This window comes from Panthera uncia (genome assembly GCF_023721935.1).
Source record: "Panthera uncia isolate 11264 chromosome A3 unlocalized genomic scaffold, Puncia_PCG_1.0 HiC_scaffold_12, whole genome shotgun sequence".
Lineage (NCBI taxonomy): Eukaryota > Metazoa > Chordata > Mammalia > Carnivora > Felidae > Panthera > Panthera uncia.
The window spans coordinates 10746026-10770230 of record NW_026057579.1 but is presented as its reverse complement, the minus strand read 5'-3'; the positions used below and the strand labels follow the sequence as shown (position 1 = coordinate 10770230).

General features: G+C 35.7%; 1 protein-coding gene across 3 annotated transcripts in view; it reads right to left on the bottom strand.

The window, feature by feature from the left end:
* STRN (striatin) overlaps positions 1–24205 on the bottom strand; it is a 98921-nt gene that overhangs the window by 64464 nt on the left and 10252 nt on the right. For 2 of the 3 annotated variants that reach the window (XM_049651884.1, XM_049651885.1), the window contains exon 2: positions 4006–4109. In XM_049651884.1, the coding sequence (XP_049507841.1) occupies positions 4006–4109 (104 nt within the window). Of the gene's footprint in view, positions 1–4005; positions 4110–24205 lie in introns of those variants that run through there. The other variant, XM_049651886.1, reaches the window with a different exon arrangement.

Below are 24205 nucleotides of genomic sequence, written 5' to 3'. Positions count from 1 at the left end.
AGACTGACAGGAACATTAACTGCTAAGGCTTGGAGGTGTATATAGAAGATATTACTCTCTTTACATTTATGTTTCAAATTTTCCTCAAAAAAAAACTTCTTAAAAATTCTTTGCTTAAAGCATTAGAAAAATAATTTCAGAATCAAAAGAACTGAAATGTTCTACAACTCCAAAATCTGTAAAACTTCCTGGCGTTAGGGCATTAGAAAAATAATTTCAGAGTTAAAGAACTGAAATGTTTAAGACTCTAAACCACAAAGAAATGCTTTGTTACTCCTTAATTTATTACACTTAAATAGTGCCATAGTATCAGGAATAATCTCAAATCATTCCATAAATCTCAGAAGATACAAAATCTTTTCCAGGAGAACTCCATTAGTTGAAAGAAAACAAAATGTCTTCCCTAGACCCAGCCAGTTCTTTATCTCTTCTGTTCTTCAAAGTCAAACTACTTGAAAAAATAAGTGACTATATCTGTCTCCACTTTATCTGACCTTCTCACCCCTCAAACCCCTGTGATCTGGTTTGTGTTCCTGCTACCTCCCTGAAGCTCTTCTGGCAAGGCCATTTACAAGCTCTGATCTGGCAAATCTGGATGACTACTTTCAGGTTACAGCTTACTTAGAGTCGGTGTGGCATCTACAATTGTCAAACTCCCACTTTCTTTAGCTTGCTTGCAATATACTGCTCTCTCCTTCCTTCTCCGACTGTTCCTTTGCTGGTTCTTCTTCCTCTCCCTCTTCCTCAAATTTTTCCATTTCCTGTGGTTCTGGCTGATTCTTCTCTTCCCACAACACTTGTTTCAACTACTTGTTGAACTTGTTCAACTGCTTGTTTCAACTACTCCTACAACTTTATCCACAGTATTAATGAGCCCCAAGTATACATCTCTAGTCATGAGCCTTACTCTCATATCTGCTTTTCAACCCTTCTTTTTTCTTTTTTTTTTAATGTTTATTTATTTTTGAGAGAGAAAGAAAGAGACAGAGCACAAGCAGGGGAGGGGCAGGGGAGGGAGGTACAGAATCCAAAGCAGGCTCCAGGCTCTGAGCTGTCAGCACAGAGCCTGATGCGGGGCTCAAACCCACAAACTGTGAGATCACGACCTGAGCCGAAGTCAGATGCTCAACCGACTGAGCCACCCAGGCGCCCCTCAACCCTCATTTCTTAATCTTTAATTCATTTGATAATTTAACAAAACTTTCACTCAAGCCAGGAACCTGGGAATCATTCTTGAATTATCTTTCTTCCTCATCCCCTATATCCAGTCATCTCCAATTTTTATGGATTCTACTTAAAATGTTTCATAGCTGATGCCTCTTCTATTCTAGCAGCTACTATGTTATAATCTCTCATCCTAGACTATTAGAATCTTCCTGGTTCTACTAACAGATCTTTCCAGTCCATCCCCATACTGAGGTCAGGGTGATCTTTCTAAAATCTACTTCACACTAGTCCATGCTCCTTTCAACTGCACAACTAAATGCAATATGCATTCCTAGACCAGGAAAAAAAATACTATAAAAATCATTACTGGGGTATTTGGTGGAAAAAAATGCTATAAAGATCATCACCAGAACATATGAATATGGGCTATATTAAACAATAGAACTCTATCAACACTAAGTTTCCTTAATTTTGATAATGAGTTGTAATTATATAAGGGAATGTCCCTGTCCCTGTTCGCAGAAGATATATACGGAGGTATTTAGAGGCATAAGGGGTATAATGTCTTCATCTAAGTAGCAAATGATCCAGGAAAAAAGCAGTATGTCTACACAATGAGCATACCAGTAAATATAGCAAAATGTCAACTGGTGAATCTGGGTAAAGGGCATGTAGTTCTTGAACTTCTATAAGCTTGAGAAATTTTATAATAAAAGGTTTTGAAAAACCTTCAAAGTTTCCTATTATATGTAAGATAAAATTTTGAACTCCTTAGCCTCTCCATGATCTGGTTCTTGCCCACATCTATCATTATCACTTATCAAATCACAACTAACATCTTACCCTCCTCCATACACCGTGACTGTAAATTTCTGAACGCACCAAACTGCTTTGTTCCCTGCCAAACATACACTCTCTACTTCCTGAACCTTGCTTATCTGGCAAACACCTGATTTTTTATGATGCTGTTCAAGTCTCACCTCCTCTTGTTACATCCTCACTTCTACTTACTTCTACCTTCCAGATCCAAATAACCACTCCCTTCTTTGTGACCCCACTGTACCCTGTACAGACATCTTCCATAGCACTCATGATACTGCACTGCATTTTTGTGGTTTACAAGTCTGTTTCCCGCTACTCTGAGCCCTTAAGGACAAGGACAATGACCTTGTTTATACTCAGCTCCAGCACAGTGCTTAAGTTGGATGGATACAGCAATGACTATATTTAATGAGGAGGGCCTCTCTCTCTCTCTCTCTCTCTCTCTCTCTCTCTCTCTCTCTCACACACACACACACACACACACACACACACACACGCCGCGCGCATGCAATATCCTTGGTTACTTGAGTACCTGTATATTTTAATTCTACTGTATGATGATAGATGGTAAAGAGTACAGACTTCAGAATCAGACAGACCTGCAGGATCTGAACCACAGCGGTACTACAACTTTACAACTCTACTTACTCAAGTTACTTAGTTTTTAAACCTCAGGGCCTGGTGCACAGCACTTAATAAAGTCACCATTAATGTTATTATTCTTTCTCTTTGATGACACCTGTAATTTAAATTGCTTAAAATCTCAAATATTCCCAAATTGCACACTTTTAAAAGTAGTTCCTCACCCACACCATCTCTCCAATACAGCTTTCAATCAAACTCTCAAGGAATAAAAAAGAATCATCTCTTTTTTACCAAGAGGTCAACGTGTTTTCAATTTCTTGTGCCATTTAAAGATCTCACGTATGGGGCGCCTGGGTGGCGCAGTCGGTTAAGCGTCCGACTTCAGCCAGGTCACGATCTCGCGGTCCGTGAGTTCGAGCCCCGCGTCAGGCTCTGGGCCGATGGCTCGGAGCCTGGAGCCTGTTTCCGATTCTGTGTCTCCCTCTCTCTCTGCCCCTCCCCCGTTCATGCTCTGTCTCTCTCTGTCCCAAAAATAAAAATTAAAAACGTTGAAAAAAAAAATTAAAAAAAAAAAAAAAAAGAGAAAAAAAAATAAAGATCTCACGTAAAGGTGAAAATGAGTTCTAATAAAGTTTAATCTATTTCTTGATATCCATAAATATTATCTGTTAAATGCTTTTTTATGACAGTTTTGCAAACAGCCCATTCATCAACTTAAAAAAAAGTGAGAAAAGCATGTGATCAAAACAAGCAAAATAGAGAATTTCAGTATTGCCTATCAAGTACTCAATTACCTAAAACAAAAAAACTGTCTCATGTTGCTGACAAAAAATTCCAAAGACCACCTGTTAAAACATATACACTTTTAATTCATACAAAAATTTCCTAAACTCTCATCTATGACCTATTGTCCTTTCCCTGTGAACCGAGGTTAGACACTAGCAACACAGAAAGAGAAGATTCACTTCTGGAGAGATATGAATAGCTCATAGCAAAGGAACAAAATACCAAAAAAGTCTAGAAAAAGTTCTCAATCCAGTCTGCTTTTTCCCCAAAGAAAATACACCAAACTGAATACCAGATGATGAGGAAAAGGCATTAGAGAAATTTCCTTTACAACTCAAAAACGAGTTCAATCCCATAAAGAAATGGATTATGACAGCTCAGGAAGCACATAAATTTCCTTAGAAAGGACAGGGCAGGGGGAAAATGTTGCTAAACTTTTAAAAAAATCATACAAATCGGTTTATTGTTCATGACCATTAAACAGTCACGATAACATTCAATATTACAACCATTTGTAAATGTGCATTACAGGTACTATTTTTGTAATTCAAAAGTATAAAGTATTAACATTTGGATTTGTTTTAGGAATAACAAAAATTAGTCCAGTCTTTAAAGAGAACACAGCCTTCCATCCCACTGAATTACCTTTCCTGTTTAAGAGCATACTCCAGCATTTTGATCCTCCTCACAAGATCTTTCTTCAAATTTTCTTGACCTTTTCTTTCCCCCTGAAGGAAGGCAATCTGGGCCTGAGTAGAGAAAAAAAGAAGAAGAAGACAAAACTCAGTTTGGACCAAACAAAAAAAGTTTTTAACTCAGCTGAAGAAAGAACCCTTGGAAGATAGGGCACTTAGATGCAAATATGCTTCCTTTACATATATGTCACAAAATATGTAAGCATATAGAAAGGCACTGATTGTAAGGGGGAAAAAACTTTTTTTTTAATACACATTTTACTTCAGACTAGGGATGTTAAAACAGGTAATGTATATCCTCTAAGAGTCTATAATCTAAAACAATCAATATAAATGCAGACATATGCAAAGAATAGAGTATAGTTTGCTCAAATGTTGTGGCATTAAGGGGATTTCTCTTTTATAAAAAATGAAGATGGGGAAAGGGGGAAAATAAAATCATGAGTTCTTATAATATCATCGCAAAGTAACAGTTCTCAGAGCTTCACTACATATTTAAATCTTATGATGGATTTGAGATTGTCTTGAAAGACTTTATTCTGGACCTCCCCTACAAATGAAAAGTAGCTGCCTTTTCTCAATCCCTACCTTTCACCCCACCTCCTTTTAGGAGATTTAATATGCAGGAAAAAAGTGAAAGTTCAAAAAAGGAAAATCAGAGACAATGGCCCTCCAGAGGTTCCTAGCCCCTCCAAGGAATAAAGACAAAAAAAAAACAAAAACAAAAACAAAAACAAACCCTACGGTTTAATATGTAAACAAACTGTAAAACTCATGTCTTCAGAAACACAGCTTGGGCAAAGTGGCTCTCCAGAATATCTAAAAAGACATGTAGAATTGAAATAGTAACTTCCACTTAAGGAACTGAAACTGTGTTGCAAACACTAACTAGTTAAAGTAATACATAGGGCATTTAAGGGGCCTTGAAGATTGCTATATCAATTTCACTGTTCTCATGTTTTCCCCTCCCATTTCTATTACATTAACCCAGATGACAATGTTATTTATATTTCCACAGTGCTTTAACAAGCAATAACTTGTATTTAATGATGACCTTACCACATCCCTAAGAAATTGTGGATTGTCCAACCAAGGTTTAGTGAGTGAGCCACTAAACTTACTTCTACTCCATTTGAATAACATTCCTTTCTGTTTTTTCAATGCCATAATGAACATAAAATCCAATTCACCAAGCATCTTATAACTTTAAAAATGAAGGTAGTGCTGTTTTTGCTCTCGTTTCAGTAAGCTCTTAAAAGTTACAGAACCTAAATGTCCATCAACTGATGAATGGATAAAGAAGATGTGGTTTATATATACCACAGAATACTACTTGGCAATGAGAAAGAATGAAATCCTGCCATTTGCAGTAACGTGGATGGAACTGGAGAGTATTATGCTAAGTGAAATAAGTCAGTCAGAGAAAGACACCATATGTTTTCACTCATATGTAGTACTTGAGAAACTTAACAGAAGACCATGTGGGAAGGGAAGTGGGGGGGGGGGGGGCGAGGAGTGACAAACAGAGAGGGAGGGAGGCAAACCATAAGAGACTTAAATACAGAGAGCAAACTGAGGGTTGATGGGGGTGGGGAAGAGGAGAAAGTGGGTGATGGGCATTGAGGAGGGCACTTGTTAGGATGAGCACTGGGTGTTGCATGAAAGCCAATTTAACAATAAATTATATTTTTTAAAAAGTTACATTGCAATTAAAAGGATTATTTCCATCTTATTGAATTAAAAATCGTCCAAAAACAATTGTATACACAAGGAAAAGGCATCAAATATCTACACTACCTACACTTAATGATCATAAAACCTTTTTTAGATTGAAGGAGACTAAAAAGGCATGAAAACCAAGTATAATGTATGATTCTAAACTGGATTTGGGTACAAAAGGACATTATTAGGACAAGTGATGAAACATGACTGGGGTCTGAGGATTAGATGGTAGTAATATATCCAGTGTTAACTTCCTGATTTTGATGGTTATATGTTGTTACATAAGATAGTACTTATTTATAGGAAATAAACACTTTTAAAGTATTTGGTGGGAAACAACAGGCTATCAGATTAGCTGACAACTTGTCGTCAAATGGTTTCTGTGGGGGGGTCTGGGTGGCTCAGTCGGTTAACTGTCCGACTTCAGCTCAGGTCATGATCTCACAGTTTGTGAGTTCGAGCCCCACATCGGGCTCTGTGCTGACAACTCAGAGCCTGTGGCCTGCTTTGGATTCTATGTCTCCCTCTCACTCTGCCCCTCTCTCCCGCTCACGCTCTTACTGTCTCTCAAAAATAAATAAATGTTAAAAAAAATTTTTTTTTAAAATTCTGTGTATTACCCTTGCGACAGTTCTGTCAATACAAGATCTAAATTTTCTTCTTAATTTTGAAACACTGTACCAACTTCCTTAATATGATAAGATACAAGTTCAATTCAAAGTTAGCATCATGCATAATGGAAAAACCCAAGAGGTACTGACAATCAGGAACAAAACAAGGATGTCCATTTTTCATCACAAATATTTAACCATATTCTGGAGGTGGTGGCCAATGCCATTAGTCAAGAAAGAAATGTTTAAAAACAGAAAAGAGGAAATAAAATCATCATTATTTGCAAACGATACAAGTGGATACATGGAAAATCCAAGGAAACTGACTACAAACGTATTTAAGAAAATAGAGGAATTTTAGTAAATTGGCTACGTATTAAAATAAATTAAAACCCACAAGGGGCACCTGGGTGGCTCGGTCGGTAAAGCATCCAACTCTTGCAGGTCATGATCTCACTGGTTCATGAGTTCGAGCCCTGCATTGATTGAACTCTGCACTCAGAGTACAGAACCTGCTTGGGATTCTGTCTCTCCCTCTCTCTAGCCCTCCCCTGCTTGTGCATGCATGCACATGCTCTCTCTCTCTCAAAATAAATAAATAAACTTTAAAAAAGTTTAAAAAAATTAAAACGAATGAGCTTCTATAAAAAGTTAACATAATTATAGAAAGCAATCCTGTTTATAATAACAAAAAAAAGCTGATTAGAATAAATCTTTCAATAAAAAAATAAAAGCCATGCAAAGAATACAGCACACAATGATTCTAAAGTATAAGTGGAAAACTAAATAAGCAAAATAAACAAATTATTTAAAATTCCTGAAATATTTTAAAACATATTTCTATAGTCACTTAAATGGTGGTACTGATGCATGAACAGAGAGCTATGGTATGGGCAATCAAAAAAAAAAAAAAAAAAAAAAAAACAACCTAATATATAGAGGAATTTGGTATAAGCTAAAGGGGACACTGCAGATCACTGGGGGAAACATGGATTATTCAATAAATGTTGATGGGCAGCTATCTGGAAAATATTTCTCACATCAAAACAAATATTAAAAATTTTTCAAAGAACCCCGAAGTATTTGAAAAAAAGGTAGGGTTTGCTTTTGTTTTAATAATCTCAGCGTTAGGAATGCCTTTCTGAGGATAAGACAAAACCCAAAGCCATAAAAGACTAATAAATTTTATCTCAAAAAATATTTACACATATAGCAATTAAAAAGTTACTGAAAAACTATTATGAGAAATAAGATAATTCTTTTTTTGACAAATGTCAAAACAAAATAGAAAATGTAGTCATATCACAAATCACGAGAGTTTGCTTTTCTTAATATAGTAAGAGCACCTAGCAATAAGATAAAAATCAAGGACTCCAAGGACTCAACAGAAAAACATACAAAGGACATGTTGATAGAAAGGAAATACAAAAAGCTCAAACTTATTAAAAAGATGTTTAACGTCACATGTAAGAGAATACCAACTGAAATTATAATCAGATTTCCCCTTTTCTATCAGACTAACTTCAATAATGTAATAAAACAATATGTCAGGGGAAAAAGGCATTTGTCAGTTTCACTACAGTGGACAATTTGGTAACATCCATCCACTCTGCAAATGCACACACTCTTTACTCAGCAATTCTAATTCTAGATCATTACCCTTCAAATATATTTGCACATGTGTGAAATGATATATTGAAAAATTACACCCAAAAATGTATGCATAATCCAAATGTCCATCTACAGGGAACTGGTTACATTAATTATGAATAAAACTAATAGAAAATCAGGTCCTCAACTAATATCTTTAAAAAAAAAAAAAAAGAGGAAGAAAAAGCTGATGTCTTAAATTTTTTTCCCTCTGGAAAACTCTACTCAGAAAGTTAGAAACAAAAGATCTGAAAACACATGTTCTGACAGACTAATTTTCTCTATAAAAATCACCTGAGTCTAAAACATAACAACTGGCATAAATTCTACCCTTTCAAAATAATAGGTAAATCCCAGGTAAAGGTTTTTCTAATATGGTAAGATACTATTGTTTGAATTGGATTATTTAACTGAAAAAGGCAGGAGGAAGATGGAGACTGAAGGGAAGAAAAGACTGAAAGAAAGAATGTAAGGGAAGGAAGAAAGGAAAAAACAAAGAAAATAGGAAAAAAAGTGGGCTACATCTATACAAAGGAAAGCTACCCATTTGTTACAAAGAAGACAGTTCTTATTATATTGATATAGAATGAATTCCAAGATAGATTAAATGAAAATAAAAGCAAAACACAGAACAACGTATGTAGTTTGCAACCATTTGGTTTAAAAAAAAAAAAGGTAAATATACTATTATGCTTCTCTGTATAAGTAATAACCCTGGAATGATTCACAAATATGTATCCATTCTGAATGTCCTCAAAGAAAACAACCAGGTGGCTGAGAGAAAGAAGAATAGAGTTAAAACTACCTTTAAATGTACATGTCCCTCCTTATGCCTTCTGAATGCTGTCCTATAGGCATGTTACTATACTATATAAGTCCCTTAACTGAAAAACTTAAAAACGATTACAGCCAAATTAAGTCACTAGATCTGGCTCCACAAGCCACCAGTTTGTAGACTTGGTCTTGGATGTTTCAATCCAAATACATTATTTTTATAAAAGAGAAAAAAAAAAAAAAAAAAAAAAAAAAAGAAGCACCAAGAGATTGAGTTTATGCCCCTAAAGAGCACAGCATTCTCACAAATGAACTAAGATGACAGTCCAAGACCATAAATGAATCACCACCTGGAAAACTCAAGGCACACATGCAACATAGTGGGAGTATTACAACAAGGATATGACAGACAATACATTGTCCAAAGGGCCCCTTAAAAGTTCTCCCTGCACACCACTATAGCAGAATTCCTTCTAAACTAAGAGAGACAGATTTCTAGGGAGCAAATATATTCCGATACTGTCCAGTAATATGGAAGTGATGCATTCAGTAATTGAATTTTTCATTGCATAGGCTCACTTCCCTCTGAACTACGTAAGTTACAACTTGCCTACTTTCTAAAACTCTCACTTCTGCCTTCACTAATGTCACCTCAACATTCTTGGAGTGAACTCTTCTCAACTTTCCAGAGTTCCAGGAACAAAAGATTATGACATGCAATTGAAATCTTAAGAAAAAAAGTAGAAAAATGAAGTAAATTCAATATGATCAAGTAGATAAAGTATGAAAATAGCTTTCAAGTATTACAGATAGAATATTTTTTAAATTGTAAATCATCATACATCCATTTATGTGTACAGGGAAACCTAACGGTAATGGCACATATTTTTGAAAAGAAAACTTTGGAATTACCTTCAAGGAAAATAAAAGTTAGAATGCATACAAGCCTTATTAAGATTTTACATTATTTACCTAAAATTAGGTCTTCATTTCCTAACCATTAGAAATAAAAAAACATAAAAACAGCAATAACTGGATATTTTACAACCTAAGTCTACATGGTAAACAAAAATTAATTTCTGTATTACTTTCCAATTCCAATTTGTCAAGAGGACATATATAAGGAATATAAACCTGCTATATCTAAGGTTTATCTGCACACACAGGAATATCTAAAAACAAATTATTTTAAATGTACCATTTAATTTATTGAAACCATTTAAACTATCTTGTACTCTAAATCTTAAAAGGTTTCAAATTCAAAACTGAAATCACTGTAAAGCATTTTCAAAAAAGAAAAATACGCAAAATATTAGCTTGGGTTGGACACTTTTCAGTTGTTTCTTGCTCATCTGCAATGGGCAGAGCACTCACTTTTGCAAAAATCTGAAGTATGGGAAAACTTGACCAATTTAAGCTTCTCACTTTCCATTTGAGCATAAACTCACAAATAACAAGAGAAATCCTTGAAAAATAAAAGTGAATAATACACTTTACTTAAGCTAAGTAATAGCATACAATGAAGTTTCAATAATTTGCTTTATATCCTAACACCTTTATAAACTACACTTGTTCCCTCTGAAAAACTTTGGATTACATTGCTCTCTTAAATTCTGGCTGCAAGCTGATTTTCTTTGGCACACAACTGTTGCCTCTAGCAGCCCTCTCTCCTAAAGACAGTGTGACCACTCAGAGACATCATCAGACTGTACTGTAAAGGAATCAAAGAGAGGACTTGCTATAACACACATTGCTCGAGCCAGGCTCCACCCTCGGTCTGGAATGGGCCTGAGAATTTGCATTTCTAGCAAGTACCCAGGTGATGCTAATGCTGCTATTCTGGGACAACACTTGGAGAACCACTGACCTACACCATCTGTGACATAGTTAGAAAGCCAAAAATAAAGCAAATAGGCCGTTAAAGAGCAAGAAACAGAGCTGTCCCAGAACCCCAGCTCTCTATGCCACAGAAGTACAAAGTGTTATATAGGCCCTCAAGCTGACAGACAAAGACACATTAGCTGTTTTCTCTGCCAAATTTCTTGTTTATGACTGTATTTTTAGTAGTCTCGTGATAAAAAAAAATAAAATTGATCATTTTTCATTCAGTTAAAATCACATCTTTAGAGAATACCTATTACCCACCACAGTCCAAATTATCGTAAAGATAAAAGGAAAAACAAATAAAACCAGGTTCCTACTCACAGTGCGCTTCCAATCTAGTGATGGTGCAAGACCAGAACACGTATGTATAGAAAAAAGCTAAGGGGCACCTGGGTGGCTCAGTCAGTTGGGCATCCGACTTTGGTTCAGGTCATGATCTCACAGTTTGTGAGTTTAAGACCTGCATCAGGCTCTGTGCTGACAGCTCAGAGCCTGGAGCCTGCTTCGGATGCTGTGTCTCCCTCCCTCTCTGCCCCTCCCCTGCTTGTGCCCTCTCTATCTCAAAAGTAAATAAACATTTAAAAAAAAATTTTTAAAGAAAAAAGCTAAGACCAGAAAATGAGGTCTCCTAGTAACTGAGGATTTGAGTAGTAAATTTAGTAAAATATTCACATTTATTCATTTAACAATATTAACTGAGCACCTACCTTGCACCAGGCACAGTTATTGACACTAGGGCTATGATAGTAACAAAACAAAACAAAACAAGTCTAGTAGAAGAACCATTGTATGCCGAATACAACACAGATGGACCAGTAGCATATGTTGTATGTAACTACAACCAGAAACACAATTATAGGCAAAAGCATTGAATATAAAAAATAAACACAAAATACAGTGGGATGCCTATTCAATTCTGGGGTCAAGTACAAAACTGATGTTCATCTCAGAAACTGTATTTTAATCTAGTATTAACTTTACAGCTAGCTTTATCTTTTAACAAATGGATGAGTTTCCTGAAATTTTCCTCATAAAAGCTCCATGCTATTATTTTTATTTATCTAGTATTCCTTTCCAGAAAAGATGAGGAATTTTTTTTAAGAGACAGATTATGTCTGAAGTTCTACAAGAGACAGGGGTGTATTCTTTCACAGCAATCCCACCATCCCTAAATACATGATTACAAATATAAACTGCCCTACACAAGAAACTCTCCACTGGTCAAATTCACATTTAAAACACTAAATTAATTACATACACATTATCAGGTGACGGCAAAATATAAATAATCGTACAGCAGGTTTCTTGACTCCTTATAAAGGTTCCTCTATCCCTCAACCAATCAATTCTCACAGCATGTCCTCCTATATCTCAAATCTTTACAAATGTTTCTAACGTTTGCGCAAATAAATGGAAACTTCATATACATGTGTATGTGTGTATATATACCTATGTGTGTATATTACATGTGTAGACACACATACATGTATATGTAATATACAAGTGTATTAGATCAACATATTGTGCACTATAACTTGCACAATGTTATGTGTCAATTATATCTCAATAAAGCTGGAAAAAGGAAAAAGAAAAATATGTACATATTCATATACATACACAGAGTGAAGTGAGAGAATAAGATATCAGTCAAGGGATAGATCTGTGAATATGCGGTATAATAAACTTGACATTCAAAGATGTAATATTCACAGTTATCACTGTTTGAGAACCACCCAGAAAACATTCCATTAAGACGATGTGAGGCTAGAGGCCAGATCCAGAGTAAATGCTAGCCTAAACAAGCATTCACATCTCAAAGGTCGAAAGCAATAACTCTAAAATAATTTTTTAAAAACTAAGCTTCTTTATCAAAAATGTCTCCTCCCAACCCCAAAGAAAGCCAAACGGCTAGCAGTGGTGTTGGAAGTGAAGAAAAACATAAGTACTAAGAAAGTGACAGCTCTTAGTCAGAAAATGTCAAATTTGGTAACAGCTTGTAAGTATGAATGTGAACAAGTCCACCAACTGTTCTATACAAAAAAAAAAAAAAAAAAAAAAAAAAATCATTAAACTGACTCAGCAAGTGTTCCAACCTGAGCAAAATCGATTCATCAAAAGAAATAAAACTTTCATTAACACTGAGAAGACTATTAACAGGAATTCATATATACATATGAAACGTGACTCTCAAAGGAAATAAAATTCAGAGGAAGCAAGGATCCCACACAAAGAGGTCTGAATTTGAAAACCTGAGGATTCACAAAAAGTCTCAGAAAGTATTCCTTGCATATGAAAAGTTTTCTACAATGTATCATTTTCTTTATGGTCAGAAAACTTCAAAGCAGTTCTGAACATGTTTTACACCAATCTAATTCCCTTTCGATTGATATATAATCTCTAAAGAAACAGTCTTCAAGAGGCAACACTTTTCATATTTAAAACATTCATTCATTATGTCTACATTGTGGACCTATAAATCTACAATGCTATGTAACTAAAGCCCAAAATCTTCCCAATGGAATTTAAGGCTATCTACAATCTGTTCCCACCTCACCTGGAAGCTTTGTCTTCCACATTCCCTTCTCCTGAACACATCCTGTGTTCCAATCAAAGGGGACAGTATTTTAGTCTTCAAATATGGCCTGAACTCTCCCAGTCCCACACTTTGGCTAATGTTCCTCTCTTCATCCCCACTACCTCCCCAAACGCTCTTCTGAAATTTCAAATTCTACCAATGCCAAGTCTTGGCCTATTTAGCTCAAAGTAATCTCTCCCTTCTCTGAAGCCCAAGAGTACTTATTATTTTCTATTAAAGAAAAACTCCTCTGTATGTAAATACTGTTTTACTACTTTATGGCACTTAAATTAATGTTCAGTCAGGAGGCAAGAAAATAAGGGTTTTTGAGAACCAGGCATTCTGCTAAACACAGTATGTAACTAATCTAATTTTCTGTGTTATTACTGTTTTTATACCATCATTTTCATGGAGTTTATTACAGACCTTCAAGTTACCATACTTACTTAACCATTGCAACAGATCTTCTGGACTGGCTACTCAAAATACACATTTCCAACCCCTTTCTACCTTGTAACTTCCCACTACAGAGTCTAGAAAGCAAAAGTCATGCTTTCTTAGATTCTGTTGTGGCCAAACATGGCTATGTAACCAATGAGATATATATGGATACCTGCTGGGCATGGGAATGGCACTTATGGGGAAGTTTATCATTCACTGATAAAGGAGACACAACAAAAAACACCCAAGCAAACCTTTTTGCTACTTTTCACTTGATGTCTGTAACTACTGCAATTTTATAACCATAATGCAACAAAGAAGACAATAAGCCAACACACTGGGGGTGAAGGATGGCAGAAGAGAATAACAGAAAAAAGCCTAGTTTCTTTACGTCATCACTGAGTAACTTCACCTGCTTATGTCAGAGAAAAAGACTACCCACCACCAGACTTGTGAGAAAAATACGACCTTTGTTAGGTCACTGTTAACAGGGTTTACTTCCTAATACTCATTTCACTATAGTTGGACATTCAGACTGTAACTTTTCACTATTACAAAATAAATTGCTAATGATGTTCTTCATGCATATAGACTTTTTTTAAGCTTTTAATTTTAATTCCAGTGTAGTTAACATAGTGTTCTATTAGTTTCAGGTGTACAATATAGTGATTTAACAGTTCTACATAATACTCAGTGCTCACTATGATAAGTGTACTCTTTAATCCCTATCATCTATTCACCCATCCCCACATACCTCCCTCTGGTAACCATCAGTTTGTTCTCTTATAAAGAGCCTGTTTCTTGGTTTGTCTCTTTTTCTTTGCTTTGCTCATTTTGTTTTGTTTCTTAAATTCCACATATAAGTGAAATCATATGGTATTTGTCTTTCTCCGACTTTTTTCACTTAACTTTATACTCTTTTTTCACTTAACTCCATCTATGTTGTTGCAGATTTCATTCTTTTTTATGGTTGAAAATATTCCACTGTGTTTACATATAAACACATCTTCTTTATCCATTCATCTACTGATGCACACTTGGGCTGCTTCCATAATTTGGCTATTGTAGACAATGCTACAATAAACATAGGAGTGCATGTATCCCTTTGAATTAGTTTTTGTATTTTGGGGGGTATATGCCTAGCAGTGCAATTAGTGGATCATAAGATAGTTCTATTTTTAACTTTTTGAGAAATCTCCACACTGTTTTCCACGGTGGCCATACCGGTCTGCATTCCCACCAACAGTCCAAGAGGGTTCCTTTTTCTCCACATCCTTGCCAACATCTGTTGTTTCCTGTATTTTTGATTTTAGTCATTCTGACAGGTGTGAGGTGATATCTCATTGTGGTTTTGATTTGCACTTCCCTGATGATGAGTGATGTTAAGCATCTTTTCATGTGTCCATTGGCCATCTGTACATCTTCTTTGGAGAAACATCTGTTCATGTCTTGTGCCTATTTTTAATTAGATTATTTGTTTTTTGAATGTTTAATTGCATAAGTTCTTTATATATTCTGGACATTAACCCTTTATTAGATATGCCATATGCAAATATCCTCTCCAATTCAGTAGGCTGCCTTTCATGCTTATAGACTTTTAAGGGAATTATTTATTTCTCTGGGATAGACCACAACCAACTGAATTACTAGGTCAAAGTATGTTTCCTAATAGATACTGACCAGATAGATACTGTTGATAATAACAAAAACAATGTATGAAAGTAAAGTTTAACACATCTCCCCCGAGCATTGGGTGCTGTCATTGATTTTTAAAAATTCATAGATAGAAAGAAGTATCTCATTGCTTTAATGAGTACTTCTTTGATGGCAATTATTAATATTGACTATTGTCCTATAACAGAACCATCCAAGTACTCATTAAGAGAGTAGTTCAATAAGCTATATTTTGATAGCTTTAAAAAAAATTCTTCTTCCTCATTAAAAATACCAAAAACTGGGGGAAAATATTCAAACTTTATATGAACATATAAAGGCAAAACCAGCAAATCCATTCCTTTACCCCCATTCCACTACCTAGAGATCATCAATGTGAACAGTTTGCTGAATTCTCTTCTGAACTTTCCAGAGATAGAAAGATAAGCAAAAATGACATCTGTTTTGGTTACATAATTACTAAAAGTAAGTACAGGAACTACAACTATATATATGTGTGTGTATATATATATGTGTGTGTATATATTTACTAAAAGTAAGTACAGGAACTACAACTATATATATGTGTGTGTATATATTTACACACATATATATTTACACACACATATATACATACATATATGTATATACATGTATATACATATATGTACATATATGTATATACATATATTAATTTTATGTATTCATATATACATAGGAATACATAAAATTAACGAAAGCTATTTTTTATTGAGTTCTTCCTCTGTTATATTTTTCTGAGTGTTTTATTAGCTCATTTCATTGTTACACAAACAAAAAAAAGACACCAAATAGTTATGTACAAACCAATCATTAAAAAGATTTCTTCTTTTAATGTTTATTTATTTTTGAAAGATAAAGAGATACAGTGTGAGCAGGGGAGCGGCAGAGAGAGAGGGAGACACAGAAGCCGAAGCAGACTCCAGGCTCTGAGCTATCAGCACAGAGCCTGATGTGGGGCTCAAACTTACAGACCATGAGATCATAACTTGAGCTGAAATTGGACACTTAACCAACTGAGCCACCCAGGTGCCCCCAAACCAATCATGTTTAAAACATAAATGTGTACACTAACAGAGATCTGAAGAAAATACAGATGCTAGAGAGTTATATTTAAAGACCTTGTAGTGAAGTAGGGTAAGACTGAAATATAAATTTATATGTTGCTGATTTTATTATTAAGGTGGTCACGCCCTACAGGCAGTAGGCAAGGCAGGACTGCAGCTTTCAGACTAGAAATATATTTTGGTAATCTTGATCTTCATATACACAAACCTATGACATGTCCCAAATCAGCTAAAGTAGCTACAAGTATGTGTGTGTCTACAGATATATGTATGTAGATACCTCTATGAGTGTGTTTATATATATTTTCTTTAATTTGTAAGAGAATAAAATCCAGAAAACATGCCTTTTTAGAATTAAATCCATTACATAAAACAATGCCTATTATTTTAAGTAATATTCCTAATATAAATACAAATACCAATGACTTTATCTTAACCTACTCTACAAGTATTAGATTTACTTAACTTTAATAAATAGAACTACCATTCTGTTTCCTGCTAAAACTGTAACACTAACCTGAAAAATTACCAAAATTATAGAAAAAGAAGAAAAACTAATCCTACTTTTAATATAGACAGAAGATGATCTCAAGAAATAGATATTCCATGCTCTCATAAAGGATATGAATAAGCAATTTAGAGAAGAGGAAACCCAAAAGGCTAACAAGCTCAGAAAAAGATGCCTGATCTTGGTGATAACCAGAAAAATGCAAGCTAATATAAATAGGAGATATAACTTTATATTTATGAGATTAGCAAAAAGTAGAATTGTAGATAATGCCAAGCTATATGTGATCATGCTCTGGTAGGTAATGTAGAAAGGGCAGTCATTCTCAAAAGCAATCGGCAACTTAGCCAAATTAGGTTTATGCATGCCCAACAAACCATTACTATGTTAAAGAAATTCTCAAACAGTTCAAAGTAACACAGTTAATGTATACAAAATATCACAAATGGCTATTTCTAAAAAGAGGGAAAAATGACATAATTTGATTTTTGTAAATAAAAAGCACATGTACAGAAAAAATATTTTACAAAGATAAAGAAAAATGAAAGGAGAATATGAGAATGGAGATAAAAATAGATTAAACAAGAAAGGCAATAAATGATCATTGCCAAGTAAATGCAAGTTCAATGAAAAGCCCAAGTGTGTGTTTATGTGTGCATACATATAAAATTCTGTAGGGACACAAACTAAATTGTTAGTAGAATTTACCTCTAAAGAGTACGTTTGTGACAAGGACTAGAACAAGGGAGATACCAGAGATATGGCTGAGTATCTTGTATTTCATATGTACACCTATTCTTATTTTAAAGAAATCATTTCTTGGGGCGCCTGGGTGGCTCAGTCGGTTAAGCGGCCGACTTCGGCTCAGGTCATGATCTCACGGTCCGTGAGTTCGAGCTCTGCATCGGGCTCTGTGCTGACAGCTCAGAGCCTGGAGCCTGTTTCAGATTCTGTGTCTCCCTCTCTCTGACCTTCCCCCGTTCATGCTCTGTCTCTCTCTGTCTCAAAAATAAATAAACGTTAAAAAAAAAAATTAAAAAAAAAAAAAGAAAGAAAGAAATCATTTCTTCTGACAAAGAGTCTCTCCTCGACCAAACTTCAGTCAGGCTCCTGTGAGCCCTCTGCTCCACGAGGCCAGATCTTTAGACTTCCACGTCCACCTTCACATCCCCCAATTTTTGCAACAATCTCACTGTAAGTCATTTTGGCAAGAATCCCTCACCTTCACTATCTCCTCACCCTCAATATATCTGATCAAATTCCTCAACCCCCCCAGTACCCCAGGTGACATTTGGTCACTCTGGCCTGGATTCAGCAAGAATCCTGTCAGATTCTGTCAGTTTAGCCAGAATCCCCCTACCTCTGATGTTTACTCTTCATAATTTACATCCACTGAGACCACCACCACCATCCTGGCCCTGGCTATAAATTCCCAATTTTCCTTGTTGTATTCAGAATTGGGCCCATTGAGATCTCTTTCCCCCTATTGCAATAGTCTCTGATTAAAATCTGCTTTTACCACCTTAACCACTGTCCAGCTCTTGATTTTTTTTAGTATTGCCACATGTAAAATTTAGACAGTTTCTAAAAATAAAGTCTAAGTTTAACTCTGAATTCTAAATAAAGTTTAAAACTCTCTTTTTGGGGGGCACCTGGGTGGCTCAGTTGGTTAAAAGTGTCGAAGTCTTGATTTGGGCTCAGGTCATGATCTTACAGTTTGTGGGTTTGAGCTCAACATCGGACTTTACATTGATGGTGTGGAGCCTGCTTGGGATTCTCTCTCTGCCTCTCCCCTCCCACTCTCTTTCTCAAAATAAATAAACTTAAAAAAAAAAAAACTTTCTTGGGGTGCCTGGGTGGCTCAGTCAGTTAAACATCCGACTTTTGCTCAAATCATGATCTCACAGTCAAGAATTCGAGACCCATGTCGGGCTCTGTGCTGTCAGCTCAGAGCCTGGAGCCTCCTTTGGATTCTATGTCTCCCTCGCTCTCTGCCCCTGCCCCACCCTCTCTCTCTCTCTCAAAAATAAATAAACATTAAAAAAATTAATAAAAATTAAAAACTTAAAACTTTTTTTATAGAAAAATTGGTGGTTTTCAGTCAGTGATTCATGCTCTAAATCTCTAATTCACAATATATCAAACTTACAAAAACATTTTTAAAAATCAGCATAGACTCCTTAACTAGGGAAGTCAAGTTTATTAAAAACAAGCTTTTATTAACAACTACCTGATTTTCATAAAACACTCATTTCCTGATTTAAAAAATGTATATATAAAATAAGGTCAAAATATCAGTAACCGTTTTTATTCAAACAAGAAACCAAGAGAACACAAAGTAGGGAAAATAGTAAAGACTTACTAGACACACATAAAAAATACCTGAGATAAACTTAAGCTTTGATGTACACTGAATCCTAAAGATCAACAAATTCCTGCTTTTGTTTTGGGGGAAAAAAAAAGCCAGGGAACATAATTTTCCTTGGTAACTCAGGACCAGAACTACGCACATCAATTATTAAAATATACTATACAAAACTTCAATGTTCTTTGATATGGGAATTGGGAAATTCCTACTCCTGGTTCTCTCACTAATCTGTATGATCTTATTAAACTTTTCTGAGCCTCAGTTTCCTTAACTGTACAAGGAAACAGTTTAACACTCTGTGATTATATGGAACTGAAGGTGATATGTGGAAAACAAAATGATATGTGAGTTAAGTCCTGATTCCAAGACAATGAGTATTTTTTTCTATTTCTGTTTGCATTCTGTTTATTTTTATGGGGGACTAATAATATACAGTTGAATTAATATCTTCAAAGGCAGTATTACTTTGGCTAATTTTTAAAAAAACTTATAATTGAATTCAAAGACAACAGCCACCTTCCAAAAGATATCCTCACTCTCCAGAAAAATTATCGATTTCTCTATAGTTATCAGTGGTTTTGGTTGGCAGCAAGGCAGGGTTTTTTTCTGTTTTATTAGTTGGGCTCCGTTTTGCAAAACTGAACTCAACTGTAATATTATCACTATTAACACATAATATTAATACATACTGCACTAGGTATTAGAAGTAAATTAAAAAATATATATATATGGTACAAAGGAAGCTGCTAGAGCTCCAAGAGGGCAGAGACTGTGCAAGTGATTGCTATATTCCCAATGCCTACAACAATCACTTGCATGTGGAAGATGCCCAATAAACATTTGTTAAATTAATCAAACAGATTCATAAAAAGTAAACAGTAAAAGATAGCACATCCTAAGTGCCAAATGACAAAGCAAGTATTAAAAAAAAAGGAACAATCAAAACCAAAACCAAAAACTTTTCATGTTGGAAATGAGATTAAGCTCAATCTGAATAAAGAAATATATAAATCTGAAAGAATAATACAAACTATGAGGTGGTGGAAGGACATTCCAGAATGATGAAACTTTTTGAGCAATGATTAAAAAAAAAAAAAAAAAAAGTAGACGTGGCTTATGTGCAAAGCAAGATTAAACTATGTTGGTTTAGGAACAGTACCCTAATAGGTAGGAAATATAAACAGTCTAATCATGGAAGAGACTTGAAACCTACTATAGACAAAAAGAAAAAAGAGTACCTTTTTTTAAATGTTTATTTATTTTGAGAAAGAGGGAGACACCAACTCCGAAGAAGGCTCTAGGCTCCGAGTTGTCAGCACAGAGCCCGATGCAGGGCTCAAACCCACAAACCACGAGATCATAACCTGAGCCAAAGTCGGATGCTTAACCAACTGAGCCAGCCACCTAGGCGCCCCTAGAGATATAATTTTATAAGACATCTATCTATATAAAAGCAATCAATTGGAGTGGGAAGATTCAAATCAAAGAGAAACAGCTGGGGGGGTGGGGTGGGGGACAAAAAACAAACAAACAAAAAAACAAACAGTATAATCTGGCAAACAAGTATCTGAACAGTGGCCTGAAAGCAAGATCATAAGAGACTGAGGAATAAATAACCCAAGAGAGAGAAAGAGAACAAAGAAACTGAGAGGGAGGAAAATGAGACTAGTAGAAAACCAAAGGTCCTAAATGTGGTCTGTACAGAGAAATTAACAGCGAAATGAAAGAGAACAAGATAGGATGTTGAGAACATCCTATCGAAATGAAAGAGAACAAGATAGTCTACTAATGGGTAAGACTGCTGACAAAGGGGTTTCTTTTATTATCCCTATCAGCTTGGTTGGTTTTTAAATGGGAAAAACTAAAATGGCCTTGCCACAGTGGATACTACCACTGGCATAATGGATTCAGGTCTATCTAAAGTTAAGAATCATCACTTGATGATAAGCTCTACAGGAGCTGGAACTATATCTGCTTGTTTTCCACTGTTAAACTACAACGTATTTTTCTATGAAGCTTTGGCAACTTTGGTATTTCCATACTTCAGCTTTTTTGTGTTCATTCTCACTTGGCTAGCTATAAGGATCTGGAAAACCAAACGTTCATCTTTGATGAAAAGAAGCAGGCTTAGGGGTTAAAAAAAAAAAAAGTCCGAATTTTAATTCTAAATTATGGATAACTGGGGCTTTTCTATTTTATTAAAGTAGCAGAGTTCAAAAAAGTTTAAAATCACAGTATATTAATAATGCAACTATAAATACAATTGGAAAAGTAGAATACAAAGTAATGAAAACTACATATTTTATTTAAAGCAAGATTCATCTTCACAGGAAAAAATAATTCGTTATCTATTTAGAAGGAATAAGGAACGTGTATAAAATTTGAACGCATGGATTTTAGAAAAGAAAAAAATGTTACGTGACCCTGCTGATTGTAAAGACTTTTCAGGACACCATGCCAAAGACACTTCCTGGCAGTCAGTGTTTAACACACAAAGGGAAAAGAAAACAAACCTACACTCACAACTACCAAAACCCAAGCACCATTTGCTGCAGCTAACATCAACCTGCAATTATGAAGCCAGTGGCATCCCTAAAAATGAGCTCGGTCAGAATGACTTGGCAGGGCCCAGGCAATGCTCTACACAACAGAATACAGACACTACTTGCTCTAAAAGGCCCTTTCCAAGGGAAGTCATAAGACAGAACTAGCTAGCAGAAAGAGGGACAGACCCTCTGCTCCCATATACACCAACATATATTATACACTCACAAAATTGCCAAATGCTGTAAATATCAAAGATGTCTGAGTCACAGGACCTGCCCTTATGACAATTTAGCTGAGAGACATAATATACATATTTAGACACATATATTTAATACATATTCAGTAACAGTGTAGCCTAATATATGATTCGTTCATTCAAGAACCATTTAGTAAGCAGCTACTATGTGCCGGTAACTGCTAGACCTTAAAACACCCTTAAGTGACTCAAAACCTAGTGAGGAAACAAACACACAAAGCAGAAGACAGGTGGTATAACTGAGACACAGAAGTTCTCAACACTAATCCTCTCTTAACCAAACCTCTGGATTAACCAGTATTCTTCAGTCCCTTGGTAAAACACTGCCCAACGCCTAGGGCACATTAAGTATTCAAAGCTAGAGTATGCTATTCTTTATAATTCACCCATACACTGCGTTTTCAGTCAAGTTGTATAAGCTCACCAAGAGTCAATCTGGTTTCCTCCCAAACCTGTTTATGCCAACTGCACTTTGTTGCTTTGATTACATAATTCAATTAAACATTACATAAACCAATAAAACATACGTATGAAAAGAAAAAGTAAGTTGAATGCTTTGGGAAGACAACACAACAAAGGAGACCTACTAAGCAGGAGACCTGCTATCAAATTAAATGTGGGTGACACAACTGTGAAAGACTAAGGGAAAAGTCATAAAAATCGAGGATTCTGTACTGTACACTTTACTCAAGGAAAACCAAAACCAGAAATCATAACCAATGTATTGTAATTGTAGCTTTTTCAAGAAAGACAACACACAACTCCAATCAGGTTCTTAAAAAAAAAAAAGTGAAGGGCAGGTGGGCTTGGTCTTACGGTGACAAATGACTATGCATTTATATTATTTTTAACTTAAATGACTTGGTATCATTTCAACCAGATTAACTGCCCAACCACTGATCAGGATGGTGTTTCTGTTATTTATACAAGCTCTTAGGGGAGCATGAAACTTCACTGTGTCTGGAGGTTTCCCAAAGACAGTAAAATGAAACTTGGAAGAGGATTAGAAATTCACCAGGCAGACAAGGGAGCGAAAATATCCCAACCCTATACATTGACTCAAAAGCATGAGAACAAGAAAAGTGTCAAAATATTTTTCCTTCCATTTACCATGCCCAGTCCCACCACTCAAACTTTTCTTACGGCAAATTATTTATCTTTTCTATGAGTTAGGGAATAATTATTACCTACCACAAAGAGCTTTGTAAAGATTAAAATCGATCACACGTGTAAAGTGCTCTACACTGTACCCAGCACATGGTAAGGGATCAACAACAACAATAAAAACTGTTATTATTTTTGGAGGGGAAAGAAGAGGAAACAAAAGCTAAAGTACTGGGACCATGGTACCATCTTCCCCAAGTAAGGACTCTTTGAAGTTCAATAAGTGTGCTGACCCAGATCTCCAGGCTCCTCCTTGTTCCCTTTTAGCTTTACATGAATCCACATTCCTCAGGAGCAGGTTTTGGTTGTGCATATAATTTAGGCTTTGCTTACTGCTGAACCTTCTCATTTAGGAAATACAAACAAAAAAACTGAGAGTAAGTCCCAGACTGGGCTGTAATTTTCCATCAGGTGAAATTGGTATCACCCTTATGGAATCTGACATCTTATTTATTTCTCCTAACTAGATATGCTGGTATTGGATCCAATTTCTGTCATATGTAAATGAGTGCTAATGAAGCCTGTGTGTAACACTCCCCCGGCCCTTTCCTTGGATCTCTGTAGTGCAGTCATGCCAAGAACCTATTCACCACACCCAAAATACCTATTCCACCCAACCTTCTTCAACATTTCCCAGAGCTCCCCTTAATTTCAGGGCTTCTACTCCTTATTCTTCTCCTGTTCTTACCTAAAACAAAACAAAACAGGGGCGCCTGGGTGGCTCAGTCGGTTAAGCGTCCGACTTCGGCTCAGGTCACGATCTCACTGTCCGTGAGTTCGAGCTCCGCATCGGGCTCTGTGCTGACTGCTCAGAACCTGGAGCCTGTTTCAGATTCTGTGTCTCCCTCTCTGACCCTCCCCCGTTCATGCTCTGTCTCTCCCTGTCTCAAA